A 17,581-nucleotide genomic window follows, 5' to 3' on the forward strand; every position below is an offset into this window, starting at 1 on the left:
TGATTTCAACGTCTCATCTATGCTTTAGCTCTCATATAGCCCAGGATCATTACGGCTATGTATAGACCTATTTTAGACCAAGCAGTAAATACATTATTACAATGAATAAACATCTGTAAATACCAAAAATATGCACCAGAGAAGTCCTGTAGACTAGCCTACAAGATAATTATCTGAGCACAAGAAGTAATTTCAACATTGCGTCTATGCGTAGCTCTCATATAGCCTAGGATAATATTGTCTATGTATAGACATCTAATAAACTTTCACTTTTCAACTCCATTTAAACTTAATTTAGCCTAGACGGCTATGGGCCATTTAGACGTGTTTTAAACATCTAATCAACGTAAAATTGCTCAGTGGGATGGCTGTGGCCCCAGACCATTAAGCCACCAGGATGCCTCGTACTTGTCATTTTTGAGAATTCTTTTGCACAAAATAATCATATTTAAAGATACTGATTACTGGCACAAAATATCTGCTATCAGTGGCTTCAATCCAAAAATATCAGCATTGGCCTTCAAAAACCTGTATTGTTCAAACCCTAGTAGGAATTTAACTTCATACTGCATACATACACACACACACACACACACACACACAGTTTTACAGCCTGGTCCTGAAACACACTTAATTTCTAAACAAAAAGCGGAGTTGAAAGCCGTACCATCACAGAGAAGGCGAGTGCCACCATGTTGATGGGCCAGACGGGGCAGAAGCAGGACAGGATGGCCAGGATGAGGTAATCCCTGGGCTTGGACCCGTCCAGCGCGGCCTCGGTGACGCCGCTGGGCCGGCGGGTGAGCGAAGGCCGGGGTGAGCCCGCCGCCAGAGAGCCAGACCGGCTGCCCAACCGCGGCCGGCCGTTGGGCTGGGGGCCGCCGGGCTTAGCGTGCTGCAGCTTGGACGACACGGAGGGGGAAGACTCGACCGACACGGGACCGACTCCATTACCTGGAACAGAAGAGGTTCATGTTCCACCTTCATCTTTATCTTCGACATAATGATTAAAGACCATGATTAAAGTCACAGTGAAATGAAAAACTACTTTTTACCTTGTTACCTATTTTTCCATATTTACCTATATATTTTACCTATTTAACCTATTGAAATTTGTACACTTCAATGGCTAGTGTCTATTATGTGTTAGTGTTTGTGCGGATTGTATGTATGTAAGGTTTTCAATTGTAACTGAGCTGAAAATTAGCTAAATCTGGTACAATACAATGGTAACATTTATGTTTAACATTGTACATGGTCCCATACAAATACATTTAAAATAGATAAATAAAATAAATAAATAAATATTAGATTATTTTTATATCAAAATCCCATGACTTCTACTTCCTGGAAAACAGTGTATTTTTTTTTACCAGTAGGCGTACATAAACATTGCAACCAGTAATACTATGACTGATTATTGGAGAAAAAAACGCCCCTGCCATCATATAAATCCTGCAACTTCACATCTTTCAAAGTGACACAAGTGGCAGCACGGCGGTGAAAACACTGTTTGCTTTTCCTAAGACACCACGGCTGGGATTTACTCACTTTGAAGAATCTGGAAGCAAGAAACTATCAAAATGTGACTTTAAAAGACAGAGAAGAAAGGATAGAGAGGCTTCAGTTGGGTTTCTGTGTGTGGAGGAATTTATTGAAGCGGCTCTTTGGTTTGAGGTTGTTGCTTTCTTTCAGTGACAAAGAAGGGAATCGGAGGCGCTTTTCAAGCAAAAAATGAAAGCCATGTAATGAAGGCTTTTTAAATCTTTTGCTTGAAAAATGCCTTGGAAGTCTTTCTTTTCATGACTAAAGCATCATTTCTTTTTTTCTTTTTTAAATTTAATTATCCTGTGGAAATTTAATAATTGCTAAATGAATGAGAGGAATGGGCACAAGTGTAGTTTAAGGTGATTTGACCATGAAGTTATGCAACATGTCAAGGTAACTTCCAGTAACTTCCATTCATTTAGTCAAAAATTTTGCTGCTGTTTTTGTGATGATTACTACTGGACCAAACCATGAAATCCAGCTTCTCCCGGCTCTTAGACTGCTCTCATGTCAACAAACCTTTCGAAAATCAAATACATTTTTTTTTAATTATTTAAGATGTAAGGCAACATTTTGAGGCAGTATACAGTAGATGGGTAATTTGTAATTATCAGAGTTGAGAAATGGAAAATGGGATCCACCCCTTTGAAAACATTGTAGGATTAGGCTATAAAGGAACAATGAAAGTGTATAAAATTGCCTCAAGGAGACATTCATCTATCATCACTTTTAGAAAAGAAGACAATAAATACGGGGGTAGAAGAACAAATCTAGACAGAGTTGGAAGAACGGAGCCAAAAAGCAAAGTGGATTATTTTGGAGAGGTAAGGGGGATGACGGGGCCAAACAGGAAAGAAAGGAACTGAAGAATGATGCTGAGAAGGCCAGCGCCTCTTTAAATCAACTCTGTCAGTTTCCAGACAGTGGTGGACACTCTGGGAAATGAGAAGAAGTGAGCTAACAGGTAGAAAAGACTATGTCACTGTGTCTAAAGTGCTAGAAGGTGTTAACACAGGGTCATGCATGGGGAGGAAGGGCAGGGAACTGTGTTAAGGATTTAAGTTTATTTACTGGTCTCCATCTTCTCGTTGATCACCGTCAGATGGTCCTTGGGCTTGCCCTCCTCTGTGTGGCTGGCTTCAGAAGCATCTGTTGTTTGAGGTGCGGCCTGCTGGTCGGCGCTGGTTGGTTGGGAAGTCACCGGACCACGGGCGGCTTCCCCCTCCGGCTGCGTGTTGGTCGGCTGATCCGGCTGCTGCGCCTCCTCCGGCTGGGCGGTGCTGGGACTGGTGGCCATTGGGAAGTGCAGACAACGCTGTTGCTTTTAGTAGTTGAAGAGAAGTCAAGGGAGGGGGGGGCTCTCTCTGAAACGGATTAAAGAGATTTAATTAGTTTCATTGCTACCATAAAGGGGCAATAAGTCCATGTTTTACTGCCCCATTGCACAAAATGACCATAATATATCTGTGGGGAGTTGATAGGGTTGATGATTAACACCAATGGCTCAACCTTCACTTGACCTGGTGCTGAAATTGATTGGCTTTCAAAACTCAACTTTCCAGCCTGAACTCTGTTGTAGAACCTCCCTACATTACATACAAAGGTCCCAGGCCAAATTCGAACTGAGGATGTCTTGGTTACATGGTTAGTAAGAGAGTAAGAGAGTAAGAAAGTAAACTTACATAGAGCACTGAGACACCAGGACTACTACATTACTGCATTACTGCATTACTGCATGCATGAACACTGTATGCATAATGAATGCATGATGTTTAAAAGAATTATAGTGCATATATAAGACTGTTGTCCAGGTCATGTGACTGCTCAAACCTGAGGTAAACTGATTTCAGATTAGAACTCTGTTTCTAGACTTGATGTGTGCAGAGGCTTATTAATGGGACGCACTTTTAGGCAGTAAAATTGGTAATTATTGCCTTCAGAAGGTAACTATCTAGAATATCACAACAAAACAATACTGATCATTAGTGTGTCACTCACTGAGGAGGCATTTCGCATTAGATGGATCAGTTTTACTTGTAGACTACGAGCGACAGACTGGCACTACAAAACCTTTCAATGACTTGCACTATAATCACAATACACAGGTCAGACTCAATCAGCTCCTTCCCACTTTATAAAACATCATGACACTTAAATTACGTTGCATGCAAGCAGCGTGGGTGCAGCATCTCTCAGAGTGCTGCTCCAGTCGGTAAGTTTGCCCTCCTACATTGCTTCCAAATATTGCCCATCAAAGCTTTTTGCACCGCAGCTCCCAGCCGGAGGTGCAGCCGCTCTCTAAGTTGTAGGACGGCTCACTTAATTTAAGGCAACTGATTGATAATATAGATCTGATGAGAACTTGAGATGAAACAAAGAGCCAATTACGTTCGCCATGGTTATGGTTGCAGTGCGATTGATTTCAGATTTTTCATTCTTTGCTGAATAAGTGGAGCATGTTATTAAATGCTGCTTGTGGGAATGGTGGTCAGAGAATTAGGGGGTTTGAGAGAAAGGCTGAAAACCTGCAATGAAAACACATTATTGAATTCTTCTACTTTAGTGTCGTGAGCAGACTGGCCCTCTTCTGTCCGCACTCACAACCAAAATCAAGTCACAAGCTGCAATAAAGATCGAAGTCAATGAAGTGCTTCTAGTCAAAGATAACTAAAGCCAAGCTTGGGTCTGTTTAGGATTTCCTGGACTTTGAAAAGGCTGAAGAAAACAGACCAGGGACTGCATAATGTTTCTAGGAGTAAGAGTGCGTAATGTTTCTGGGAATAAGAATGTGTAATGTTTCTAGAGTGCGTAATGTTTCTGGGAATAAGAGTGCGTGATGTTTCTAGGAGTAAGAGTGCGTAGTGTTTCTAGCAATAAGAGTGCATAATGTTTCAAGGAATAAGAGTACGGATCTGGGACTGTTGCTCAGGTCATCTGATCGCAAAAACCAAACCTAAGATGGCTTCAGGTTAGAACTCCTTTTCTAGAGACTTGATGTGTGAAGACCTCAAAGCTTATTAGTTTGCTCAATACTACAAGTTACAAGCCACATATGACACCGATGTTTCACAAGCCTTAGAACTGAATATTATCACCTTTCAAATCTCACTTTCTGCCCCGAGGATTAGGGCCACGTGAAAAATGTACATGAGTTCTGAGACTAAAGATTTCTGAGAAAAAATAATTCTGATAATGAAGTCAGAAAGTCAGAATTCTGACTTTATTTGTTTTAAGACACTCCCACTTGCCCCAAGCCAAAAAAAAAGCAAATCTGCTAGAGACTTGTGTAGGAGGCGATAAGTTCTATCTGTGTTGTTGTAATTCCCACTTTACCCCTCTAGGAGTCCTATAGAGGTAAAATAGATTACTTAGTGCCCCTTTAAGCTATGGCTGAGAAGACATTATAGCAATAATAACAGGTTGTCACATTCTCTACTGTCATGAGGACTTATCCACAAATATTAGTTTGGTAGTGGATTGACAGCTTGATTGCAATGTAAGAAAGTATAATTTCCAGTAACAGTAAAATGAAAAAGGATGGAAAGTTGATTGTTGATTGTGATAGTTCAATGCGCTGTTGCACTCCGAGCCCACTTTTAGATTGTATCTTTTCAGGAAAAATAAATCCCAAATCCCATTGTGATCTCCTGTTTGATAAAACTTTCATTGTCTTTCAGCAGTACGGATGTCATTGTTGCACTCATGAATCGTGGACTGGATTCAGTGACATTTTTTAAAAGAAGATGTCTATTCTGAAAAATAATTATAAATACTTAATTATAAAAGGTGAGTCGGCTGGCACGGCTGGTACATACAGTTGCCTCTACTGGTAATCGCCAACTGATTAATCAATTATGTACAAAACACTAGAATTCTAGAAGCTACATTAGATTCATATAATAGTTCTTAATCACACTACTTATCTATTCCAAGCATAAAGTATTCAAAAAATATCATTCTGTAATGTACTAACCTTTCTACAAATAATAAGTAATGTATTTCTGCACTTTCATTCACAAAACTGATTAACCTATATTTACAACTGGCATCTGCCTTGATTCGCCGTTGCCATGGCGACTGTAAACGCTTCTACTACAGCTGATGTTGCCGCTAGCCACCGCAAGTCAAAACACACCCACATTCCGGCTGCCCTTCAAGGTAAAAACATCTAACAACATAACATACACACTCCCAAACAAAGAACACATGTATGTGAGTTAACACAACCTAACAGGTAACTGCAAATATCGTAAAATGGTTAATATGACCGTTATAGTATTCGTTCGCGGTAGCGAACTAACGTTAGTTATTAAAGTAGATTACCCCAAAAAATACACAACGGGCAACCAAGAACAGAAACAATAGCTCAGCTAGCTCACACACATTACAGTGGACGCATTTAAGTGCTCGGTGACACCTGACTCACCTGAAAAATAATTATAAATATTGAAAAAAGGTGAGTCGGCTGGCTCGGCTGATACAGACAGTTGCCTCTACTGGTAATCTCCAACTGAAGGACCAGCGCGAGCTCACGGCACCTGCCCGCGTTCTAAATTCTAAGACTAACTGCCTTCCCAAGTAAACTTATGGAAATAATTGGTGGTGTCTGCTGAAGCAGAGATAAATATAAATCAGAGGATTTCAACATGCCACATCATCAGTGTCACAAGTGTTGCGGCCAGAGGCAGCCTGGTCTGAACTCTGGTCAGACTCCTACAGAGAGAGAAGGACTCTGCGTCCACGTCCCGCCCTGCGTCGCTGCCCAAACTCTTTGATCTGACAGCAAGCCGCTCCGGGTCTGACAGCCTGGGAGAGGAACGGCTTCTTCAAGAGGACGTTTGGAAGAAAGCTCTATTGCGGCAGCTGAAAGAGTGAATATTGCGATGACCTGCCAAGACAGGATTGATGACTTGAATTGTTTCCCTGGGGAAAGGCCACGATACTGCTGTCCCCTCTGTAAGAGCTGACAGAGGGTAAAGGCAGGTATTCCAGAGGTACACTGGATATTTTATTTCACGGTACGGTGCACTTTTCCCGGCAACCAATACTACTGAGGCGGGTCTCGGTTTCAGTGAAATTAAACAAAGCAAAGTAGGGAGATGCTGTTCTGCAGAGGAACTCTGGAAGAAGCACAGACTGCCTTTAAATCGGGACCACTTCCAGGACCGTCATTACAAACACGTTTCACAGCCAAGCTTTGTTCAAACCTACAGAAATATATTTTAAATTCTACTGAAGATCCCACAGTTTCCAAAGACACCAAATATGTAATGCTGAATTACAGGGAAATGATGCACAAACATCTAGATTTTTCCATTTGATGTAATGGTGCAGTGTGTGTGCAGTGGGTTTGAATATTTCAGTATAATCAGCTGTAGCTTCAGTGAAGCGTTGGAATGAGCAGATACAGAATGTGTAGCCTATATAACATTGTCATGCAGTGGAAAACTTTTTTTTTCTAACTTTGAAGCTACTTAAGGGGAAATTTAAGGTGCAAGGGGTTGAAATGACTCATGCTTCACAGGTCCTGTGAACACTGGGGTTTAACAGCTGATCTGTATGTAATTTTGTTGTGAGGAAAATATTTAATAATATTTAAGTTGTATCCAACAGTTGCAGCGGTGTGCCTCTGAAGAGGAGAACTAGGTAGTTCAACATCCAACTCAATGGGATAAAACTCACAACCTGAAAAAGCCATGATGTTACACATAGTTTCACCTGAGATTTTGAATCTGAAACTTTTCTTTCTTTCTATATGCAAGGAGTCCAAAAATAAGAATTAAAGCCAGTGTCAAAGAATGGGTGAAAGACTTAAATTGAATGAAATTATGAAAGCTGAAATGAAATCAGCTGACTCTCAAAGCAATTAACCTGCCGCTGCTTTCGTTCCTTTTTTAATAAATGGCAGGATTAACATCAGCTGATGACAACGTGTGCAGTGAGATAATATTAGAGTCCTGGGGGGGAAATTAGTAGGAGAGACGACCGTTAAAGACATGAAAGTCATTTGTCTTTAGCTCTGCAGAAACAGCGTAATGACTCAAGAAGACTGCTTTGATCATGTTCTCTATAGTCTGTAGTTAGATCAATATACCGGGACAATATTGACCTTTTGAGAAAAATCAATGTTGGCCAGTTAAAGCAATATTCCACTTAGCTTTAACATGGGGGTCATTCGGCACTTGACTGCCATGAAAACCAGAATATAAACTAATCACCAAAGTTACCATGTAACTTTTACAGCATTTCAATGGGCCATGAAAATATCCTGAAAACAACACAAGACGTTGGTGAACAGATTTAACAACAGATCCTGCTTTTAAGACAATAAAGCACTAACTGGTCCATCCTCATTTTGCATTTCTATTCTTGGTTTACACTAAAATTAGTATTTAAAAATAAAAGTAGATCCGGTCTCTCAAACAGGAACTCTCTCTCCTAAATGGTATCCCTCTGCTACATTCTCTTCTGTCAATAAAAATGCTATTTGGTCAAAATTATGTTCTGAAACGCCGGACCAAAGGTCCATTGAAATGTATTAAATGTCAGTTTTCAGGCTATTTTCATGCCTCATTCAAACGTTACAAACTCATCCAGCTGCGTCAGATCTTGGTGATTAGTTTATTCTGGTTTTCATGGGGGTCAAGTGCCGAATAACCCCCATGTTAAAACTAAGTGGAATATTGCTTTAACGTCGTCAACCTCTGATGAAATGGAGGTTCCTCTTTTTTTTTACTCAACAGCTTCAGAGGCGTCAGTCTGTAAAACCTGCAGTGAAACCTGCCTCACGCTGCCTTAAGGAGCTGCTGACACACCTGAAACAATTTACTTTGACAAATTAGTCTGGCTTTCAGTTTTTTTTTTGTTTTTTTGCATGAATGGTGAAATTTAAAGATATGGAACATTGGTAAAATATCAGCTATTGGCGGCTTCAATCCAAAAACATGGGTATCATCAGCCTTCAAAAACCCATAACAGTTGAACCCTAGAAAAGATGGCATGAAAAAAATGTTTAGCTTATCTGTGAAAGTGCGCATGATTTTTAAAAACTCAAGCAGGGTTTGATGCCACCATGTTCAGAAAAACTCAGTCAGTATCGGCCTTCATAAACCCACACCGGTCGAAGCCTATAGTCCACACTGCCTGAGAGTAATTTAGAGCCAAGTCTAGTCTCAGCTGAATCCTGATAGAAATGCATTGGAGTGCAAAAGCAGCAGAGAAAGACCCCGACAGAAACATTAGACACGGGTCAAGTGGCAGCGGCAAATGATTCTTAGCATTCGTTTTAACCTGCTGAGAGTGTGGGGGTCGACTGATACGGGCTTTTGAAGGCCGATACTGATGGTTTTTTTGTCGATATTTTACACCGATATTCAGTCTCCTTAAATTTGACCATGTTCATGCGCAAAAAAAAAAAAAATACTGTGATTCTCCAAACTGTCTGGCACTCATTCCTTTAAAACTCCACCCATCTGGCACTTAAGTGGACCAAAACACCCAGAAAATGTATTGGTTGATACGGTTGATACTGCTTAGCTCAGGTCTGAATATAATACCAAGAGTCACATGATCCTATTGCAACCCCCCCCCCCCCAAAAAAAAAAAACGAAAACGTGTCATCAGTTCAGAATCCCAGTGTTTCCTTTGAGCTGGAATCTCTTTAGCTCTTGGCCTTTTTTATATTCTCTCTCCTTATACACTATATTATCTCTTTTTATTTGTTTTTTTATTTATCTTATTCTGTATTTCTTATCTAATGTCTCTCTAATGTAAAGCACTTTGACTTGTGTATGAATGTGCTGTATGAATAAACTTGCCTTTTGAAACAGACTAACATTACAGACCAAAGATTAGCGTTTGAGACCGTTTCTGACATTTTCCTCTACTTTCCTGCAGCCACACTGTGCTTCTCTGATCCTTTAAGGAGACTGAAGCTGGACGAATGAGATGAACGAGTGTCACGATGAAGCTCTGGCTGCCGGTCTGAGCTGAGGTGGATCTGCAGCGTCTCTCTGTCCATATAGAAACTCCACATGATGGTCGTTCAGCTCCTGCTGCGTTTCAGACCTGCAGACCGAGTTCGCTGCCGCCTCGGCTTCATCTGACACAGAGTTCACTGGTGGCAGGCGGCCATGTTAGCTCCACACACTGTGATCCACCATGAAATCCACCGAAACACCTAAATCCTGATTACTCTTGGATTTCTCTGCCTTCAAAAATGTGTTGAATGTGAAGTCAAACAATTCATTCTGATCTATCCGGTGTTTCAGGATGGGTAAATCTAATCTTTTTCTCTTTTTTCGAACCGTTTAAATCTGTTTTCCTGCCTTCCAACATGTTTCACAGTCATCCAACAAGTAATCATTTATTTTTTCCCCCAAAGCATCTGTATTCTGATTACTTGAATCCGGTTACATGTACTCCATTACTCCCCCAACTCTGCAAATGCATAGTGTGGCATAATGAATGCAGGAATAATGCCAAAAAATAAATGTTAACAGGAGATAAAAAGATGATTTCAAACCCTAAACTGATGCATTGGACTGATAACGGGAAAAGTGCAGAGATCTGAACTAACCTGCATCACACAAAATGTATTGGGGGGGGGGGGGAAAGAAGCAAAGAAAAATAGAGGAAAGAGGAAGAAAAGAACAGAAAATAAAAGAGTTACGCAGGATTGCTCCTGTGAAGAAAATCATGTCTGTCAGGAAGCAGCCGGAAAACTGCAGGCTGGAACTCCATGAATGTAACATGACAGCAAGTCTCCAGACCAACCCACATTATATGCATAATTAACACACACTAATGCACAAGCATGTGTGACATCATTTCTCTTGGGTGGGCGCACACGCACGCACGCACACACACACATACACACACACACACACACACACACATATATATACAGTATACAAATGTACCACCAGCATAAAAAAAACAGACAAAGGAAGGAAAATCCAGTTGGGAATATGTGAGTCCCATGGAGACTGAGGGGAGGACAGCGACACACCCACTGGGTGAGCAGCACATGCTTTACTGCCTCACAGTAACACACACACACACACACACACACACACACACACACACACACTGAACATATCAAATAGAAACATTTTAACGCCAAATACACACTGAACCCCTCACCGAGCCCTTACCTGGTCCTAGTCAATGGGGTGCTGCACGATCATGTTCATTTTGCAGAATATACAGTATAATCCAGAACTAATGAAACGGAGCTGCAGTGTCAGACGCTGAGACACAATTCTGTCACAAATATTCTGTAAAGCTAAAAAAAATTAGGTGTAGCAGCTCTTTAATTAGAGGTGGAAGCCAGTTTTGCTGCTGCTCTTTCTGTTCTTTTGATTTCTAACGGCGCAGACTGGACTCCCTCTCCCTCTTTCTCTCTCTGCTTCTCTCTCTCTCTCTGCTTCTCTCTCTCTCTCTCTCTCTCTTTCCCTTTCTCTGTCTCTCATACACACTCACTCACCATAACCCACTCACTCCCCCCTGCAAGAGGTAATAGGGAAGGGAGGGGTGCTGTGAGTGAGGGAGGTTTGTGTGTGTGTGTGTGTGTGTGTGTGTGTGTGGAGGAGGCAGCACCTGCAATACAGTAGCTGCTTTCCTCTCATTTTTCTCCGTCTTTTACCAGTGTCAATTTTCCTAAAATTAAAACCCACAAAACTTCTTGTGATACTTTCAAAATAAAAGCCGTGCACAGTCACTTTTTCTGTACCCATGGCTCCTCCGTCTGGAGTTTTCGATAATGTGAACAGCTAGTAATACACTACAATCTGGACACATGCATCTGTAAATTTAATATATTTAATAATTAGATAGTAGACGCTTCCTATATATATGTATGGCCTTCTGTACGCCAATGTAAATAATGTAAACACAACATCTTCCAGTTTGTTGTATATTGCATATATGTTGATTTTTTAAAATATAATTTTTACTCAATACTATTCATATATATTTCATATTTTTGGTATATTTCCAGATTGCACCTATTCTATATTATTATTTTTTTTTTGTTTCAATATATTCTAATATTGCTATTTTGCAATCATGATGCTGTGGTTCATTTTTCACACATACATGTCATTCATACATTTCTTCTTGTGTTGAAATTGTCAGATGCTTTACGCTATGTTCGGCTATATTCTTATTTGTGCTCTATTTTCTTTTGTTTTTGTTCTATTGTGTTTCTATTCAGTTCTACCGTTATTAACCTATGATTAATTGCTGCTACAACAATCCAATTTCCCATCTTTTCTTACTGACAAATGCCCTCTGGCGTTTTGTTGTAATAGTGACGCTTTTATTTTGAAGGAAACTCGCCTAATTTCCGGTCTCGCCCCGGTTAAATTTGGGTAACTTGCTGCATCTTTTTTCTCTCTCCGTCCTGCTCGGTTTCTGCTGACAGGGCGTAATCCCAATGCACCAGTTAGCCATGCCCACTGGTTTTTACTGGTCGTCCCCCCCCCCCCCCCCGACACACACACACACACACACACACACCCACACACACACACACACACACACACACACACAACAGCCTCGTCATTCCAGTGAATTTTCTGGCAAATGTCCCCTTACATCCACACACAGTCTCATTATGTGGGATTCAGTAGGAACCTTTTTAATGCGACACCCCATGACCAGAGTTCATTAATTGCAACCTCTCACCTGTATTAGATGTACACACACACACACACACACACACACACACACACACACACATACTATCCTTTGTAGAACTGAGAGCCAGCAAAATATCCTCCTCATCTCTGTCCTCGTGAGAAAACACACATGCAGAGAGAGAGAGAGAGAGAGAGAGAGAGAGAGAGAAATAGAGAGAGGGAGGGAGAGAGAGAGGGAGAGAGAGAGAGAGAGAGAGTGAGAGAGAGATTTGTACTGCCGCCCTGTGTTGGACCCGGTTCCTCCCTGACGCAGCTTCCACCAGGTGGCGACCGACGGAAACCTCTACCGTTTTCGTTTGTTTGCCTCGCTCTTCTTCTTCTTCTTCTTCTTCTTCTTCTTCTTCTTCTTCCGATGTGGACTGTGTGTCCAGCTGTGTTTATGGTTCCAAAATGACCAAACTGCAGCTGTTGAACGCTTACCTGACGGAGCGGTTGGCGGTGGTGGTGAGGGAGATCCTGGACGTCGTGGGAGACGCGGTGACCGAGTACCGGGAGGAGACGGCCCGGGCGAAACGGGAGAACGAGAGCCTGCGGAGACAGCTGCGGGACATCCTGCTGCTGGAGGCCGAGACAGACTGGCTGAGTAAGGGCGAAGCTTAGCTAGCTAGCCCTCGATACGTGCCGTTCTCTCTTGTAAAGGGAGAGAACGGTACGCCGAACTCCACTCAAAAATATGACAGTTTAAATCGGTAAAGGGACTTACGTGGTAAAACACGGATTAAGAGCTTTTTAGAAATCATTTGGAGCCGCTCATCATTTCGGCACAAATCCAATACACCAATCGGCATTCATTTCATTAAGATTTTAACTTTATAAATTTGTTTACCTGTTATTTCCACAATCTTCTACTACTAACATTAACCGCAGCGGGCGGTAGCGAGCACTGTGTGAACAAATTAGGAAATTGTGATTTTATTGTTTTGTGTTATCATATTATCTATATGCCGAATTGACCATTGGAATCTAATGATTCAGAGATGGTCTTAATTCATGTTCTACCACGTGTGTATGTTTGCCAAGTCCACATTAAATTGCCAATTATCTGAATGGGGTTTTGTAGAAGGTCTTTAGATACAAAAGAGAAAGGTGTGAGATTATGGATCATCCGCGATTCAATTAAAGGGGAATACCACTCCCCTCTCCATTTAAACGTTTACATTATTCATGGCTGGGACAGGCAGATCACTATGTGTGAACACAAAAAATCCTTTCCAAAAGATGGAAAAACAGAACCAAGATCTAATCCACAATATCGTATATATGTATGTAGACCACTGAGCTGGTTTACTTCATTTGTAGGTTCAAGGTATGTTGGTCTCATTTTAAATCTTTATAACCCTTTAAACCTTAATAAGCCTTATATCAGAGTGTTGTAGTGCTTTATTTTTTAGCCTGTATTCACCACAGACTTGATAATTTTCACTTGCATTCCTTCATCAACCGTGTGACCTCAGATTCTAGAAAAGTGCTAAACAAATAAAGTTGCTTTATTGTTGTTATTATTCACTTTTATTCCAGGATCCACCAGGTCCAATCTGCCTTTTGCAGCTGCTGAGCAGCAGTCCAGTGATCAGGAGCTGCGGTCCTCAGCGGAGCCAGACTCGACCCCCAGCCAGCCGAAACAGCCAGCGGCCAGAGCAGTGAGCCAGACACATGAGCAGGTTGTGTCTGTCCAGTTACTGTCGGTCCAGAGCGAGACACCGGCTGCTCAGCTTCCCCGAGACCCGGAAGGACCAGAACCGGTCGACAAGAAGCCCGAGCCTCAAGAGGCTCCGCTGAAGCCTGAGCCCGAGCCTCAGCAGGAGGCTTTTGGAAACGTCCCGCCTCTCACCGGCCAGTCCAGCCTGATCGCTCCCTCTGCCTCTGGCCCTAACATTCATGTGGACACTCCCGCACACAGAGAGGAGCCGCTCGCCCCGGTTCAAACACGAATCAAAACTGAACCTGAGGAATACGAAGTGATGGCGACCAACCCTGAGAGTCACAGCGACCCCGTCTTCTCAGACTCTCTGGCGTCGCCTGGCCGCGCTCGCCTCATGCTGGACGAGTCGAGTTTTAGAAAGGTGGACGTGACGCCGCGTGTAGACCGGCGAGAAGGTCACCGAGCCGAGAAGAGCCCGCAGGACGAGCTGCCTTTGAACGGGCCGGCTGACGACGTCACGGCGGCCGGTCTCAGGCAGGACGCCGGGCACCGCTGCCCCCGCTGCGGCGAGTCGTTCGGCCAGGCCGGCAGCCTCCGCCTCCACATGGAGCAGAAACGGAAGACCTACGCCTGCGACTGGTGCTGCAAGTCCTTCGCCCAGTCGGCCGACCTGCGGCGCCACCTGCGCACTCACACGGGAGAGAGGCCGCACCGCTGCACCTTCTGCTCCAAGAGTTTCAGCCAGAGAGGCAACCTGAGGAGACACCTACGCATCCACACGGGGGAGCGGCCCTACAGCTGCCCCTACTGCTACCGCACCTTCAGCGACGGAGACACCATGAAGAAGCACAAACGCACGCATTCTGGAGAGAGGCCCTACCGCTGCTTACAGTGCTCCAAGACTTTCAGCAGCGCCAGCGGACTGCAGATCCACTTAAAGAAGGACATGTGCTTCGTGTCCAACGCGTGATCCGTGGGTTCAGGACGGGGCTGGGATACAGAGAGAGGTGGGGGTGTGCAGCGTGGGCGGGACGGTGACTGATGAGGCAGCTACACAGTAGCACCGGCATTATCCATGCCTTCACGTTTATTTATCTATTTATTTATACTGTTTTGCTGTGTGTGTGTTTTTGTTTTTTTTACTTTGATTAAGAGAAAAGCAAATACTGGGACCATGAGGGAGACAAAGTAAAGCAGATCCACAGGGGCAAATCCAGGCACCGTGACATGTTGAGTTTAAGTCTGTTATGGTTCTTCTCTAGGCACTTATCGTATATGATGAGGAAAAAAAGTTACTGTGTTGCGTCAACCAATAAACGGCATTGTTAGCGTTCCCCTTTCAAAACAGTGGGTGTAACACTGAAAATGTTGAAGTCTTTTTTAGGGTCACTAAATATAGAAACTACTTCCCGACCTGACAAGTGTCTCGTGAACTAAAACAAACATTTATCAAAATATCTCTAATCAAAATGCTGCAAAGCGCTTTTACATCAAATCAACCGTATCGATTGACAGAAATTGTAAATCTTTCACACAATTTCTCTTAAAGGGTCTTTGTGTGTTTTCTGCATCAGTGCCGCCCTCTGACGCTCAGCGATGTGAATAACAACAACAAATCATAACAGACACACGGCTTGGCCCCTCCTCAAGCAAGACGAGGAAATTCAAACAGAAGGGTAGCAGAACCCGAGCAGCAAGCAGCACTGTAACGATGGCAAGTGCCGAGGCCTTCTCACGTGCCTTGTTGGCTTCAGAGCGAAGCGTTTTACTGTGCGAATCCAGAGCGAAGCGTTTGCCGACATCTTTGAACGCCTTAAGGAGTTATCGGATCGCTGCGGAGCTCGTGGAGGACTGTGAGTGTGAGTCTTCTGTGGGGCGTGGGAGGGTTCAACACTGTGGAAGGTCGGCCTTCAAACAACAACAACAAATACAAAAACACCACCTCAGCCCGCTCCTGTGGTTTCAGCAACCACCGCTAATATTTACTAGTCATATTATGCTGCAGGAAAACAGAAAGAGTACACAATTGCACCTTTAGGTTTAGCAGCACTGTTGCTTCTAGACTTTCAGCTGAACGTGAAAATGAATAGAGGTGTAAAATGATTGCCTTTAACTACGTCCGAGGCTTTTGACGGTTCCTCTACTATGCCTTTATTTGTTGAGGTAGATCCTGATTTGGGTTTTGAAGCTGCTATGAAAAAAAGCTTAGCTTAGCATTACCAGCAGTAACACGTTAAAATATGTAAAACTTCATCATATGTCGTTTCTGCTTACGTTATCCCACCTGTTAAAGAACAGAACGATTGGCAAACAGAATCCAAAAATCCTGCTCATTTTCATCATTGGAAGAGGCTTGAAATCCCAAACAGGCCGGGAGCTTTTTTGTTCCAAAACCGAGAACAGGCCGGAAAGTGAGTTTTGAAAGCCAGAAATCTCAGCAGCTGGTGAAGTGATCCTTGAGCCCCTAAAATTGATCAACAACCCTACCAACCCCCTACAGATATAGTATGGTCATTTCGTGCTGTGGGGCAATATAAACCTTACTTATTACACCTTTAAACGTCACCAGCTAGTCCAGATTAGATGTGATGTGTTTTAGAAGAAAGTAGATTGTAGGTCAGCTGTGGGCAAGCCGGGGTTTGTGATCTACCAGTGATTCTCAGCAAAAACAAATGGAGAAAACATATACTCTGCTCAAACGAATATATATTCCCATTCTGATGAATTCTTGACCTGTTTTGCTCAGCTGCACTGTGCTCTGGTTTTGTGCTCTGGTTTCCATTATTGTGCATTTACTATGAGGGATAAGTGCAGGAAAGATGCCTAACTAACCTCCTTATCTAAGTGAAGAACTGTGTGGTAACAAACTAGATGAGTAGTGATACTTTATGTTCCCTAACAAGTTAGTAGTCACAAGCTAAGATGAACTCCAGAGATATTGGAGTTAATTTGTGTACTAAATGGCATTAATTATCTAGTGAGAAGAGGCTAATCTTCTTTGTCATTGTCCTGTTTCAACATAGACTGATCTGCGCAATACTAACAGTAGAAAATATATTCTTTTCAGTGTTGGAAAGCTTGAATCCTCCAGATCGTACCCTTGGATGATAATTCCTCTAAGTAATAATCATTATATAACAATAAATGTATGAGATGGCGACAGTGAAGGAAGCCTGGGACTGCAGAGACGATCGAGGAACAGACTTGTGATATTTCACACTCTGCCCAGTCAAGATCCACAGAAAGCAAGAATGGAAACTTTCCATGAGAGAGCGGACTCAAACTGTGGCATAAATGGGGGTTACGGTGTGAATGGATGTGTGTGTGCAGAGCCTTTTTTTTGTGCGATTGTCAGTATTTTGTATTGAAGTGCAACACACCTCCCATTTTTTTTTTTTAGGTCAAATAAATGCTGAACGAAACTGTTACGCTTCCAAAATATCGATTAGCCATTTCAGTTTTGTTTGCAGAATATTTTAAAATCATCACATAGATGCACCGGTCTTCTGAAGGTCCCATAACTCACACTTTTTTTTTATTAATTTAGATACAAATTCAGAATGTCAACACACAATATCATCTTCTATTTTCATATTTTCTGGGGAGAAAAATACATCTTTAGGAACTTAATGGTCCAACCTGATAAGAATCCGAAGAGAAAGAGGTTATCTATATGATAAAACGTACA

General features: G+C 42.5%; 2 protein-coding genes across 2 annotated transcripts in view; one reads left to right on the plus strand and one right to left on the minus strand.

Annotated features, from left to right (window-relative positions):
* The window catches only part of LOC139639720 (trafficking regulator of GLUT4 1), a 3,169-nt gene extending 324 nt beyond the window's left edge, over nt 1-2,845 (minus strand). Inside the window, exons 1-2 of the mRNA XM_071513868.1 lie at nt 2,620-2,845; nt 668-954 (exon numbers count right to left, since the gene is read on the minus strand). Of these exons, the coding sequence (XP_071369969.1) occupies nt 668-954; nt 2,620-2,845 (513 nt within the window). The remainder of the gene's footprint in view (nt 1-667; nt 955-2,619) is intronic.
* Nucleotides 2,846-12,641: 9,796 nt separating this feature from the next.
* Nucleotides 12,642-14,863, plus strand: LOC139639721 (zinc finger protein 768-like). The gene is made up of 2 exons (XM_071513869.1): nt 12,642-12,834; nt 13,770-14,863. The coding sequence occupies exons 1-2, from the start codon at nt 12,642-12,644 to the stop codon at nt 14,861-14,863; spliced, it is 1,287 nt and encodes a 428-aa protein (XP_071369970.1).
* The last annotated feature ends 2,718 nt before the right edge of the window (nt 14,864-17,581 follow it).

Source organism: Centroberyx affinis, unplaced genomic scaffold (genome assembly GCF_046629955.1).
Source record: "Centroberyx affinis isolate AG114_WGS23_722 - 3 ecotype Tasmania unplaced genomic scaffold, CSIRO-AGI_Caff_v1 ptg007592l_1, whole genome shotgun sequence".
In the NCBI taxonomy this organism is placed as follows: domain Eukaryota; kingdom Metazoa; phylum Chordata; class Actinopteri; order Beryciformes; family Berycidae; genus Centroberyx; species Centroberyx affinis.